The sequence below is a fragment of the Sparus aurata genome, chromosome 22 (genome assembly GCF_900880675.1).
Source record: "Sparus aurata chromosome 22, fSpaAur1.1, whole genome shotgun sequence".
Lineage (NCBI taxonomy): Eukaryota > Metazoa > Chordata > Actinopteri > Spariformes > Sparidae > Sparus > Sparus aurata.
The window spans coordinates 23,695,327-23,708,944 of NC_044208.1; the positions used below are offsets into that span (position 1 = coordinate 23,695,327).

General features: G+C 41.1%; 1 protein-coding gene across 16 annotated transcripts in view; it reads left to right on the forward strand.

The window, feature by feature from the left end:
* epb41l2 (erythrocyte membrane protein band 4.1 like 2) overlaps positions 1-13,618 on the forward strand; it is a 50,799-nt gene that overhangs the window by 19,426 nt on the left and 17,755 nt on the right. For all 16 annotated transcript variants that reach the window (XR_003982456.1, XM_030405698.1, XM_030405705.1 and 13 more), the window contains exons 5-14: positions 3,101-3,205; positions 3,378-3,420; positions 6,914-6,989; positions 8,267-8,363; positions 8,816-8,940; positions 9,090-9,177; positions 11,143-11,295; positions 11,446-11,543; positions 12,067-12,239; positions 13,433-13,506. Coding sequence is in view for 15 of the 16 variants with exons in the window: in XM_030405698.1 (XP_030261558.1) it covers positions 3,101-3,205; positions 3,378-3,420; positions 6,914-6,989; positions 8,267-8,363; positions 8,816-8,940; positions 9,090-9,177; positions 11,143-11,295; positions 11,446-11,543; positions 12,067-12,239; positions 13,433-13,506 (1,032 nt within the window). In the remaining variant the exon portion in view is untranslated. The remainder of the gene's footprint in view (positions 1-3,100; positions 3,206-3,377; positions 3,421-6,913; positions 6,990-8,266; positions 8,364-8,815; positions 8,941-9,089; positions 9,178-11,142; positions 11,296-11,445; positions 11,544-12,066; positions 12,240-13,432; positions 13,507-13,618) is intronic.

Consider the following 13,618-nt stretch of genomic DNA (forward strand, 5'->3'; position numbering starts at 1 on the left):
GGAAACCTGGCAGATTATGGTGGTCTCACCAGATTAGTTTTCTGCATCTGCTACTCCCTAAAGCATGTGCCTCACCCCCCCCCCCTTACACACATTCAAACATACTTGTACAATTACTCACAACATCACGTGTTTTTCATGCTGGTGTAACATTGATCGGCAGTAGTGATTTAGAAAACATTTCAAAAGTAGCGCGTCTTTGATTTCTAAGCCCCAAAAAGTCCGGGAGGCACCAGGAAGTGTTTTACTTAGGTGTTTACTTTGCTAGCAATATAGTAATTTAATGTGAGAGCAGAGTTAAAGTAAGTTATTTGAAAGTCTCTACACTATTGCTTATTATCTGATGGTCCTTTTTACATGTGTGTTTTCCTCATTATTTCCATAGCTCATGGTTAAAACCTCATGTTTCCCAAACAGCATGCACTTTTTTTAGCAGTACCCTTCCTCACATTCCCACACTCACTCCCATACAGTGGGAAGTGGCCCAGAATAGCCACCGAGCAGGTCCACTGGAGCTGTTAACAGTTAAGGGCCTGGTTCAAGAGCCCCTCAACAGAACGTTTTTAGCTTTTACATGACTACATTTGCACATTTGGTGAGGATTTCAACTGGCTACAAACTAGGGTTTGCCGACGCCAAACAGCGTGCCTGCGATTGTCTACGGTCGTTCCAACAGTAGCTGCTTTGTCTCACAACAGAAAACGCTGATACTGCGGCTAACTGCTATTGTCCTGAAATGCTCACACACACACACACACACACACACACACACACACACACACACACATATCCATCCATCCATCTCTCCTTCCACACACTGGCATAGTTAGGTTGCGAGAGGGAGAGATGCACAATGCATTCCAGAGATTAAATTTTCTGTTTTGCCCAGCAGGCCTCCAACACACACAATACCACACATGCACGCACACACACACACACACATACACACACACGCACATGCACACGAACAGTTTCTACTCAGACTCCTCATCCATTCTTCTATCATCCTTCCGTCCCATTTATGAGCCCACGGCAACACATTTATTCCATTGTAATAAGTGAGTGCAAATTTTGTCAGCCGCAGTTCCCTGACTGGAGATCTCGTCCAGACGTTTTCTGACTCTCTTTAAATAGTGGCTTTCAAAGGGGAGTCTTAGTGTCACATGGTTTTAATGCTGTTTCTAAGAATGTCATTAGTATTGGTTTCAGCAGGATTTGAGTGTCACACGGTTTAAGTACCATTTCATAGAATTTCATTAAGTTTCAGTCAGACGTGAGTCAAGTAGCATTTGCAGATATTAGGCAAAGTTGCTTTCCAGTTGGGTTTGACACAGAGCGGTGCGTTTACTGCCTCGTGTTTACACGGAAAACATAATAGAGACAAGCACTTAGTCTCTCTAGCTCTTTTATGATCATTATATGGTCTCATTCTTCCCCATTATTATGTTTATGACTTCATTCAGCTGAATTGTGCGATATAGCAGTTTGGTTCTTAGTCGTGTAGGGATTTAGGGTCATTCGACTTTTATAGTCTTTTATTGTGCTGGGGATACAAGCTGTAACATGGGATAGTATTAGAAAGCCACTTTGTGTGTAGTTGATGATCACAAGTTCATTTGGCAATATGTAACAGTGTTCTTGCTGGTCCTTAAAAGGTCTTTAGATAAAATCAAAGAAATGAAGGAGATATATTTTCTTCAGTTTACCTTAAATTTGCTTTAGGTATAAATGTTTCGCTGATGGGAACATTGTCCAGTAGCGTCTGTTTGTTTAATTGAGAGAGATGCTGAGATGCAATTTTAATGACAAATGGTTCGTGGAAGATAAGTTTCAGAAGTGGCTGGTGAAAAACTTTGATGAGAGGGGCCATAAGGGTGAAAGCCGTTGCTAATACCCGTATTGTTTGCACGTAGCACATCCAAAACTTGCTCTGACCTGCTTGCAACTTCTCAACAGTCGACATTGTGCTGTTTTGTATCACCGCCAGAACTAGAGGCACCATTCATTCAAGTTGAAACATCATGCGTAAGCAATCAGTGATTTGTCCCCCTTTTCTATCAAGGAAATCATTTTGACATTTTTAAATTACATTTTAAATTAGATTTGTTGAGTTCATAAAAAGCGTTGAATTTGACTTTTGAAAAATTGTAAAAGAACCAGTTTTGAGTAGTCTGATAAATCCTCTCATATTGTCATGCGGATCAAAGTCATATAACGGTGTGTGACGGTCAGACATTTCTGGATCAAAGTAAGGGCTCTGTAACGGCCCGCAGACATTAAACAATAGTTCTTAGGTAGTGCCTTGCTTGGAGGCACGCTGGCACAGACCCAGAAACCCTGAAAGGTCACATTCTCACATTCTTTGGGGCGTTCAGAATTCAACTACACTGAGTTTCTGTATGAGGCACATGTGCCTGACCAAGTATAGGAAAATACCGCAGATGTTTTGAGCTGAAGAAAAATGCACTCTTTCATCCTCTTTCCCTTCCACTTCCACCACGCTCCCTGCCCCGTCTGTGAGTCTGTCTGTGAAATGCCAGTGTCATCTGGTGCGTCAGACGGCGGCTGTGCTGCCTGACTGGAAAGAAATGAATATTATTTAATTATGTCATTCTTCGCATCCTTTTTCCCCCCTTTTCCACCCATCCACTCTGTCTGACCTTCTGTCTGCCTAAAGGGCACCGTTGTGTGTTTGTGTGCGAGCGTGCATGCATGGATGTGTGCTAAATGTCATTGTCATAGCTGAGTGTGGAGGTTTTTATGGACAAGGCTCCCGTCGGGGCCATGAAGGAATGCGTTGCCAAGAGACAGATGGAGAGACTGAGGAAGAGAGCAGTGGAATAATAGGACAGATGTAGCTGAAAGGGAAAAAACAGATGCATTGATAGAGAGGCTAGAAGTGCCACACTAAACCATACAAAATGAGTTTTGAAACTTTTTTTTTTATCAGGGTACTGTGATCATATTTCTCAAGCTTTAAAATTGCATTCAAAACTTTTTATCTGGAAACATTATTTAGTGGCTTCTAATACTGTTTTCCATTAAAATGTACAATAAAGTACGACTTTAAGTTTGTGTTTGAATCTCTCTTCCTCTGCAGAAACGTGCTAAAGGCCAGTACCTATTCTTTAAGGTGTGTGAGCACCTTAACCTACTGGAGAAAGACTACTTTGGTCTGACATACACGGACAGCCATGAACAGAAGGTATGTATCCTTACACACACATGCACATGATGTACTTCATGCCAAATAAGTCAGTAATGTTCACATCTAAAAAAACTCCCGACCCAGACATCTGTATAGTGTCTTGTGAAACTGTTTCAGTATAGAGGTTAACTTCCCTCCCGCTCTTTCCTTCTCGTCTGCTCCACTCTAGTGTTGGTTGGACCCCACGAAGGAAATCAAGAGACAGATACGCAGTAAGTTTATTTTCTTAATTTACTCTCGCCTTTTGCAAAGTCCATCCATCCAACTCTATCTCCGTCAGCCTGCGAGATGTTTCACTTAATACAGGGGCCACAACTTCTGAGCCAAAAGGCAATTAATTAGATATAAATATTTGATAAATATATATTCTGAAATTAAAGGAATAAGCATCACAATTAAGTCAAACAAAGGCGGAGACATTTGAGACAACACGACAGCTGACTTGCCAGAGCTGGTGGCGTGGAGGAGGTTGCCAAAGTGTGATCTCTGTTTCATTATTCATCAATCTCTTTATAAACCGTTGATCATTTATAAATGCAAAGTGAGGTGCAGCATCATCTCTTCTTTTGTTGATAGACGGCTGTCAAGCATGCAGAGCAGTCGAGCAGGGCTATGGCTTTATTTTATGTTTGAATGCACGCATGTGGCAGTAACGATTAAAATGGTCTCCTCCATTTGCAATGAGGATTGTAATTGGTATGTTTCAAATCAGTACTATCACAAACAGGATCTCGGTAGAATTGAGATGTAACACATTTCATGTGTTAAACATCTGATTAGAAGTCATGTTTTTTGCAGACGAACTGTTCTTTTCAATATTTGTAAGCATTTGTTTACTATTCTGGGTTATTTTTTTAAGAATATGCTAATAAGCTAGCTGGCTTTTCTTTACCTTTTATCTTTTGCTGTTTACTTCTCATGTCTCCTTCTTACAATATAAGTCAAAACAGGCTTTAATACACAACCTAAAACATATCATTTTGGCTCATAAAGTGTTATTTTAGAATTAGACCGTGTGAGGTTGTTACGTCTGGGTGTGTGCAGACTGTGTGCGGTTCCATGTGTAAGCTGAACACAGTGTGTGGGTAAACGTGCATGCCTGTGTCTTTGCGGTTGTGTTACTGTGTGTGTGTGTGTGTGTGTGTGTGAACGCCTGTGGTTCATGGATGAGTGGTATGCAATGTGTTCATTTGTGTACATTTCTGTGTGTGTGTATGTGTGTGTAAATGTTTATAGTGAGAGAGACAGACTGTATCGTATATGTTGGTCCAGACACAGCACCACACAAATGACAGGCTTGACACCATTCTGTTCTAAACTACCATCAGTGTACCGTCGGCCGCCAAAGCTCTACGTCACCACATACCGGGCGGGTGCCTAAATATTTGTCACTGAACGTTCTTTTTACCGGTTCTTGAATTATTTTCTGAAGGTCAAAGCTGCTGCATGTGCTTTGCTTTTAAGCCGTTGCTGGACTGCCCTGTCATATAAAGATCGGAAAAACCAACCGTCATTTTTCACAATTTTTGACATTTTGTAGACCAAATGACTAATAGATTAGTTGGGAAAATGTCTGACAGATCAGTAAAAAGAAAAATGATAATAGTTGCAGCCTTGTTGCATTCATCACCTGTAAGACAACAACTTTTTTCCCCGTAGGAATAAAGATACAACAAAAAAATGTAAATGAGTCCAAACAAAGGTTGGAAAATGCAGCGTACTATGACCAAATATGTGTACGTGTGCTTTCTCTTTGTGTCTGTAGCATCATGGTTTTTAGGGCAGGATACAATAAAGGAGAAAAACTATGTAAAATAAGTGAGGTAAGAATGTAATAGATGATGAGCCACATAGAGAAAAGATGTAGAAGAATGTGTAGGTTAGCTGATAGAAAGTTGGAAAAACATGACAGCGCTTGGGGGAAAAAGGAGAAATATAAGACTGAGAATTTAATCTATAAAGCTGAAAGTTTCAGTTATCAGAATTGGATAGAGAGCCAATAAAAATGAAACTTGAACCTAGAAATCGTAGCTGTCAGCAGTCAAATCCAACATAACTAATGGCACAAAAAAAACGGCTGTCAGTCTTTCAAGACCACTGAAAGTTAAACTTTAATCCAGACGAGTGAGCTCCGTCTTACATTTCACTTTGACAGATGATGTGAACAAGATTTTTGCCTCGCTCGATGTCTGAGTCGAGAATGACACTGGAAACAGAGCAGAGAGCTGAGAAAGCTAAAGAGTCTGGATTTTGTCCAGTCAGTAAAGCTCTGCAGTCTGCAGTGCGTATGGCTGCTGTTAATGTTTAACTGCTGCCACGCATGTTCGCTAACCTTTATAGTGTTGCGTGTCTCACCATGCTGACAGTGTAATGGACATTTGCAGGCAACTCAGTGTCCATGCTGAGATAAAAACCATTAATCTTATGCTCAAAGGATAGGTGGTGAGCATAAAGCATATTTTAGATTTTACCATTCTACATTCAAAACATTTCCAAACAATAAACATAGGTTTTCTAATATTATATAAAAGAAATATCCTTAGTGAGAAGGACCCCTGTAAGAAATGGGCAGAAAGAGGGCTGTGAGGAGGTTAAAGAGCAAGCGAATATATGAAGGGTGTGGGGGAGAAGTAAGCAATTGTAAGAGTGCAGTGGATCTCGTGTCAAGAGGTGAGGAATAGTGTGTGTATAGGTATCGGTATGTGTGTATTCTTTACATCCTGGGGCAGATTAATGGGCGGCGCGTGGAAAGTCAGAACGGTCATGAGAGACTCCCAGAGCACTTAGTGCTGCCGACAAGACATACAAAGTCAATCTCACTCCCAGACACATCAACACACACATACACACACGGGCGAGGGAACAAGGCTGTCTGCACTCAAGATTTTCCATTTTTGTATGTTAAGTGACACGAATTAAATCTGGGGAAAGAACGAGAACACACATGATATCAGCATCGCATGGAAAATTGATATTTCACCTCGTTTTCACCTCTTGTGTTGCGTCTCGGGTGAGAGTTTCTTTGTCTAGTTTCATCACGTCACGTCACAGTATCCCTCACTCCTCCTCGTCCTCTGAGATGCAGTTGCGAAGGCCCTGCTTCTGCACGTGTGTGACGGCGTATGTGAGGACTTTTCGCCGCATGTGCACGTGTGCATATGCATACATGGATGCGTGTCTGACCTTGGAGGAGGAAATGGTCTCGATGTGATGTCAGCTTTTCCCGGATGGAATTTTCCAGACGCTGTGATCTCCATCTTATATTGAGTGTGTTTATGTGTGTGCATGTGTGTTGCAGCATGGAGCCAAGCAATATAGAAAGGGTGGGGGTGGTGAAGGTGGCAGGCAATATGGCCTGCTGAGGGCAATGAGAGTAGGAAATGTGATGTCTTGATGATGATAAATGTTACAATTTGGCATTGGGTGAAGCTAGAATGAGCTTATGCAATAGCAGATCTGTTGAGTGCTTGCGTGTGTGTGCATGCATGTGTGATGTACCAGGCTTAGCGCATCCTAAAAGCTGTTCTGCATTAGACAGATGGGTCACATGACGGGCAGAGGGATGGATGGAATTGCATTGAAATACGGGAAACCCTCATTATAATGCTGCCACACTAGCTGTGTCATGTATTCACATATATTCTCTTGCACTTGTTATACATGCAGTGTGTAATGTTACTATGCTGTATATCACTGTTTGTCCAGGCAACAACTGGCAGTTTGCATTCAACGTCAAGTTCTACCCTCCTGACCCCTCACTGCTCACTGAAGACATTACCAGGTACACACACACACACACACACATGTACATACACTTGTTACACATGCACCAATGTTTTCTTTAATCCTTCACTAATGAGTTTTTATGGCCACTTGGCCGCAATGGAACAAACTGTAAACACAAAACTGACATTATGGCCTCAGCTTAAGTGGTGCTTAAGTAGTAGTTGTAGTAGTAGAATACTTCTCTGTGGGGGTTTTTACTATAAGCCACCCCTTTTAATGTTATTGATAAAATATTATGTTTATGTGCAGATTTAATTGATTTGCATGACTAAGGTGACACGGTAAAAGTAAAAGGAAAAAAAAACAAACATGAAAAAGCAGACACAAGCTGGCTTTGTGCACGTTGCTAATTCATTTGTATTTGCATGCGCACACACGCACTTACACTCACGGGCATCCTCCAAGCACGCAGCATTTAGGTTGGAGTGTATGTCTAATGGAGCGGACAACTTCTCTGATGGTTGTTCTGCGGCTAAAGGCTAATCGAGGACACAGAAATCACACTCACTAACAAGCATTTGCTCACTTTGACCTGCAGTGAGTGACTTCTACGGTAAATTCTCCTCCAGCACTTTGGGTGCATTATTTTGCTTGTTCATCTTATGTTAAACTTCAGGAGACACCATAAATGCAGTTTCATATGAGTTCAGAAGTTCAATGTACAGTATATTCATATATTCTGTAATTATGCATATTAACATTGTAAGATGCACTCTTGTCCTGTGGGCAATATATTTGGCCAGTGAAGAGAAGAACTGTGACTAGATGACTGGAGTTTAAGCCTCCATGTCAGCAAGTGTCTGTCTCACCAAAGTGACTTTGAATGACATTTTTCAGTAGTCAGGATGATTTATTTCCCAGCACCCTGAGGTGTCTGAATTAGTCATTAACACAGAGGCTCCATTCACATAATGAGCTCTTCCATGAAGCTTCACTACAGAGGACGGCACACACTGTCTCGAATCCACAAAACCACCGGACAGTTCACTAAAGGCGAACGTACATGTTATGCAACCGAGTTCGGGTATGACATGGTGGGGATTAGAAATAAGGCTATCCCAATAAAGCAGCGTACCAGCATGCTAAGAAAATTATTCAACAAACCCAGCAACATTAAGACATTTAATCCTCACCAGCTGACCCTGGCCTCACAGGAGGAGAGGCTACTGGGATCGCTTTATTATTATCATGAACAATAGAGCAGATTCGAGTTCAGAGAAAGGCTTTTCTGTAGTTTCAACTGAAACCTGTTTCTCTTTTCCTTTCCTGTAGGTACCTGTTGTGTCTGCAGCTCCGTGAAGACGTGGCGTCAGGTCGACTGCCTTGCTCGTTTGTCACTCACGCTCTGCTGGGGTCATACACACTGCAGGTAAAACACACTGTGTGAAGATTCACTGTGGAGTGCAGTTTCCACTTGTGAGTCACCTGCTGCTTATGTGTCTCTGTTGATAAAGACTCTATGGGTACTTTTCCCCCACTCACTGGAACAATCTCCCAGAGGAGATCAGACTGGCGGGCTCCTTCACCTCTTCACATCCCTCTTAAAAACATATTTTTATAAGTGTGATTTTATAGACTTGGTGGTCTAAATGTGCTTTTAACAGTTAAGTCACTTCAATAAACCTATTTTAATTTGTAGCTATATAAAAATACTTTACATTATTCTATTTTATTTATCATACACCTTTTGCACGTTGTTATATAACCTTTAAACTGTTATTGTTTGTGTCCACCATTTTATTTTGCTTTGTATAGAACCTTTGGAAATTAGCTTAATTCTTCCTCATTATAAGTATACCTGAAGCATCTTTTGGTTTACAGGCAGAATTTGGTGACTATGAACCCGACCAGCCTCGGCCTCTGGACTATGTCAGTCAACGGACCTTTGCGCCCAATCAGAACAAAGAGATGGAGGAGAAGATTCTTGAACTCCACAAGTCTCACAGGTCAGAGAGAACAGTGTGATGAAGTCATAAGTGGTCCGCATCAAGTCTATATTTATTTATTATGTCTCATACAATCAAATTTTTTGGATTTATGCCTCTATACTGCTGTTAGTTAAATGATTGTAGTAATTTGCCTTTTGTGTGTCTAGGGGGATGACACCAGCACAGGCCGACACCCAGTTTCTAGAGAATGCCAAGAAGCTGTCCATGTACGGGGTGGACCTGCACCACGCTAAGGTCTAAATGAATGAATGAGTCCTCGCCCTTTTCTTGTTTCTCCTCTCCCTTGTTGTTGACATGAGGGGATTAGCACAGTTCCTTGATGTGGGGAGAGTGTGTCGGTGCGTCTGCCCGTTTGTGTCACTCTATCTGTGTGTGTGCGTGTCAGCTGTACAAACAGTGATGGAGGCCATTGCCATGGGAACAGCCAGTCTCTCTCACTGGGATAGCAGGTCATCAGCAGATTGCATGCATGTTTCCATGCGTGTCTGAGTATGTTTGTGTGTCTTTGTGCAAGACAGGCAGAAGAAATGGGGGAAATATGAGAGGGAGTCTGAAAATAGAAAGAGAGGATGTAAGATGAGGACAAAGACGTGAGGGACAGAGATAAGGTTAGAGGGATGTGCAGACAGGTCCTTGAAAGAGAGAAAATGGGCGAGTCCCCTTTAAGGGCATGCTCCACTTGTTTGCAACACAGACGGCGAAGCAGGGGAGAAGACCAGAGCAGCAGTGACAGATTTCAAAATGTTGAAAATCTTTTTTTATAGCATACCAACGCTGTGGGAATTCAAAGGGCAGATCTATTTTTTGTCGTGTGCCATTAATTTGTCCTGCAAGTTTCATGACACCACGTGCCAGAATTGAACCCATTCAAATACATGTCAAATAATCAGAAAGCATGCCTGCATTTTCCTGCTTTGATTAGAAATATAATCAGACACATTTTAACCACTCCAATACTATTTAAATCACGTGATTATCAGTTTTAAAATAGGATATGTAGGATTGCAGGATGTGGGGCATGAGAGCAAGATGTTTAGTGTTGATAGACAATTAACCTTGAATACATGTAGATGTGTCACAATTAGAAACGCACAGGTGTAAATAATGACAATGAAGTCAGCTGAAGTTCATTTAGCTGCTTCAGCCTACAACATCCTCACATTCTTGTTTACATCCAAATTTAAAAGGAAATATTTGTCTATAGCCCAACCAATGTTGGGCAATAAATGTAGACCAAGGGCAATCCAGATCTTTTCATGTTTAATTTTCTTTTTGTTTAGTTTTTTAAAAAAACCTTTTTGTGTGTGATTTTTTAGTGTAGAAAAAAATTTACTATACTAGTACTATTTAATATACTATAAGTGTATTGAGACAAAAAAAACCCCAAACATTTGAACTTTGGTTAGCAACAAGACGTACAGTTGATTCACGACTAGCTGTAGTGTCTTTAACTCATAGTCCACCGGTTGTTTTGATCTGCTGAGACTTGAATTTAGAATGGAATAGTTCTAACAGCCGCAGAGATGAAAATACCTAAATACCACAGGTCTATTAATTAAGCAAGTTGTACTGATGTTTAGTTATATATTTTCAAAGTCAGATTCTTGTAAAGCTGGCTATCTTTTTTTTGTTTGTTAGGCATTACTTTCAAAATGGAGACGACCTCATCCAGAGCTGCATTCACTAAAGACTCTTTGTTTACTCACAGAAACCACACAAGCTAAATTGTTTTTCCACTCCATCCATGTTGCCAGTGTGTCCAAGCCAAAGAGTGTTAAGATGTATCTCAAGCAGGAGCACAGAGGTCGATGAACCGCTGATAGCATGGCAAGGCCATGTGACACGCTTTTCTGTGTCCCAGTAACACATTATCAATATATTGCATCCATCTCCATTAGCCCAACAGATTTTCCCTGTTAATTTACTACTGTAATCAATACCTTTCTTCACCATTAGCAGATGGCCTTGGACTTAAAAGCTTTGTTAGTGAGTTAGCGTGTCGTGTCAGCATTGGACTGAGTGTTTGTCTGTGTGATAATTGAGTTTCTGTTGACCTTTAGCAGACTACTTTAGAGATCAATTGGGGTACAGTACAATCTCATTAACAGAAACAGGCAGCATGTACAGATGTTTTGCAGAGATTAATGAATAACTCACAATAAAATGTATTTTGTGTCCATTTGAATGTGACTGTTGCAGGATTCTGAGGGTGTAGACATCATGCTTGGTGTGTGCGCCAACGGACTCCTGGTTTACAAAGATAGACTTCGGATAAATCGTTTTGCTTGGCCCAAAATACTCAAGATTTCTTACAAGAGGAACAACTTCTACATCAAGATCAGACCAGGAGAGGTATGAACCAACACATACATATATGCACCTACAGACTTTAGATTAAATCAGGTGTGTGCAAAAAAACTTTTTTCCATCTTGTGCAGCTCTAGATTCTTCTGTGGTGGAAAAAAAGTGATAATTTTTGTTGTTTCTATGTTTCCTTTATAGACAGAGCAGTTTGAGAGCACGGTGGGATTCAAGCTCCAGAATCATCGATCTGCCAAAAGGCTGTGGAAAGTCTGTGTGGAGAATCACAGTTTCTTCAGGTAGAAATGCACACATTCAAATACACACCATAAAGTGAACTTGTTCTGTGTATGCACATGGATTTCGGAGATTACCCAGTCTGAAGTTCAGGGGAATCGAAACAGCTCGTTAGGTAACATTCAATAAAGAAATGTGTGCTTTATCAGTCTCAACAAAAAGCTGGCTCTGTTCTCAGACAACAAGTCCAGAGAGTGTATCTTGTGGTTGTTTAACCAGTCTGTTGCTGGGTGGAATGAATAGACTCTAATATGCACACACACAAAGATCAACCAGGTGCCCATCACTGCTGGATTTTTTGTGTGTGCTGTGTCTGCAAGAAAATAAGCTTTAATATCCTGTCGAGGAAAGAGAAACATTTTTGCCCCCCTTGCACATGCACATACAGTTTTGACTGTTAAATTTTATTACAAAGTAAATCCCTTTGAATACGTTTTCAAATTATTTTCCTGTCCCCAATTTCCCATCTTTGTCTCCCTCCCTCCCCTCCCTCCCTCCATTCCCCCCTTGCTCTCTTGTCTCTAGGTTAAATGCACCAGAACCTCCACCCAAGGCCCGCTTCTTGACTCTGGGCTCCAAGTTCCGTTACAGCGGGCGGACTCAGGCCCAGACCCGCGTGGCCAGCTCCCTCATAGACCGACCTGCACCCAACTTTGAACGCACCTCATCCAAACGTATCAGTCGCAGTCTGGATGGAGGTACCACATGCACACTAACTCATTGAGATTCACAAAAATATGTGGTTTGAGCCTCTTTCTAAACAGTACTGAGTAAGTGGATATACAGATGATAAAGAAGAGTGGGTAGAATGATGGGTAGATGGAAGCAGGGTCATGGATGGAGGGCTGTGTCTGTGTTTCTGTGTGTGTTTGGCTGTCAAATGCTAGTGTCTGACCAGATACAGGAAATAGCTGCAGCAGCTGTTTCCTGTCACACGGTGAGAGACGGAGAAGGAGAAAGAAAGAGATGGAAAGATGTGTACACATGTTATGTGTGTCTAAAAGGAACAAGGGCCGTCGTGATGGAAGAAACACAGCATGTAGATACAATATATCGTCACTCTCATGTCAATCAAACAATATGAGATGAGAAAACTAAAAGAATACCTACATTCAGAAACAACTGAGCAGGGATCACATTTCATATTTCAACTTGGTGTCATATCTTCTGAAGTTCTTTATAAACAGTTAGCCTTTTTCCGCATCAAATACATGTTATAATGTCCGAAAAACAGAAAACGACTTTTTATTTGTGGTTTTCCGGATGTGTCTTAACGACCCCACTTCATGCAGCTGTGCATATCTGTGTCACATGTGTCAGGTTGTTTCATGATCTTACATTGTCCCCTGCTGGCCACATTGTTCCACTGCAGGCCAACATATCTCAAGTCATACCTCAGAGTAAATCTTTTTATTATACTGCCTTTTTCTACAAGATCAAATCCCAGCCTTTGAAAAGTTGAACTGAAGATACAAGCTACAGCATGTGTGTCCTAGCCTCCATAAATTAAAAGTTACAGTAATTGCAAACTGTTCAGGAATCAATTTAGTTTGACCTTATTTGGGATTGATTTGAGAACATCTCAGCCCTTCATGTGTTGAAATCATTTTAAGTCCTTTGAGAATAAAAAAACAGTGATCTTGAGCTGAACGAGTATATAAAGTAGCTGTCAGTAGGTGATATTATGACAGTATTGTAATTTTAGGGCCACTTTATTCCACTGATGTCAACATCAAGGTGATGTTCATGCATCAATAAGTTGATGATGTGATTACAGGCCCAGGTGCCAGCGGAAGAATCAGTTTTTCTTTGTGTGTTAAAGTGAAGAGAAGTTGAAAACCATGTGTGTCTTTTATTAATTTATTTTGTTTGTATGTTTCTTATTCTGTAGCACCAATGATCAGCATAACCGAGGCTGGCAGGGACACAGCTGAGAACGGACGGGAGCTCCACTCTGACTCTAAGGTGTGTGTGTGGATCATATTTTCATTATGTGTGGATACAAGCCTTTGTGGAAGGAAAGCGAAAAACATAGGATGGATATTAGAAAGCAAGTAATTTTGTTTCTTTGTAATTT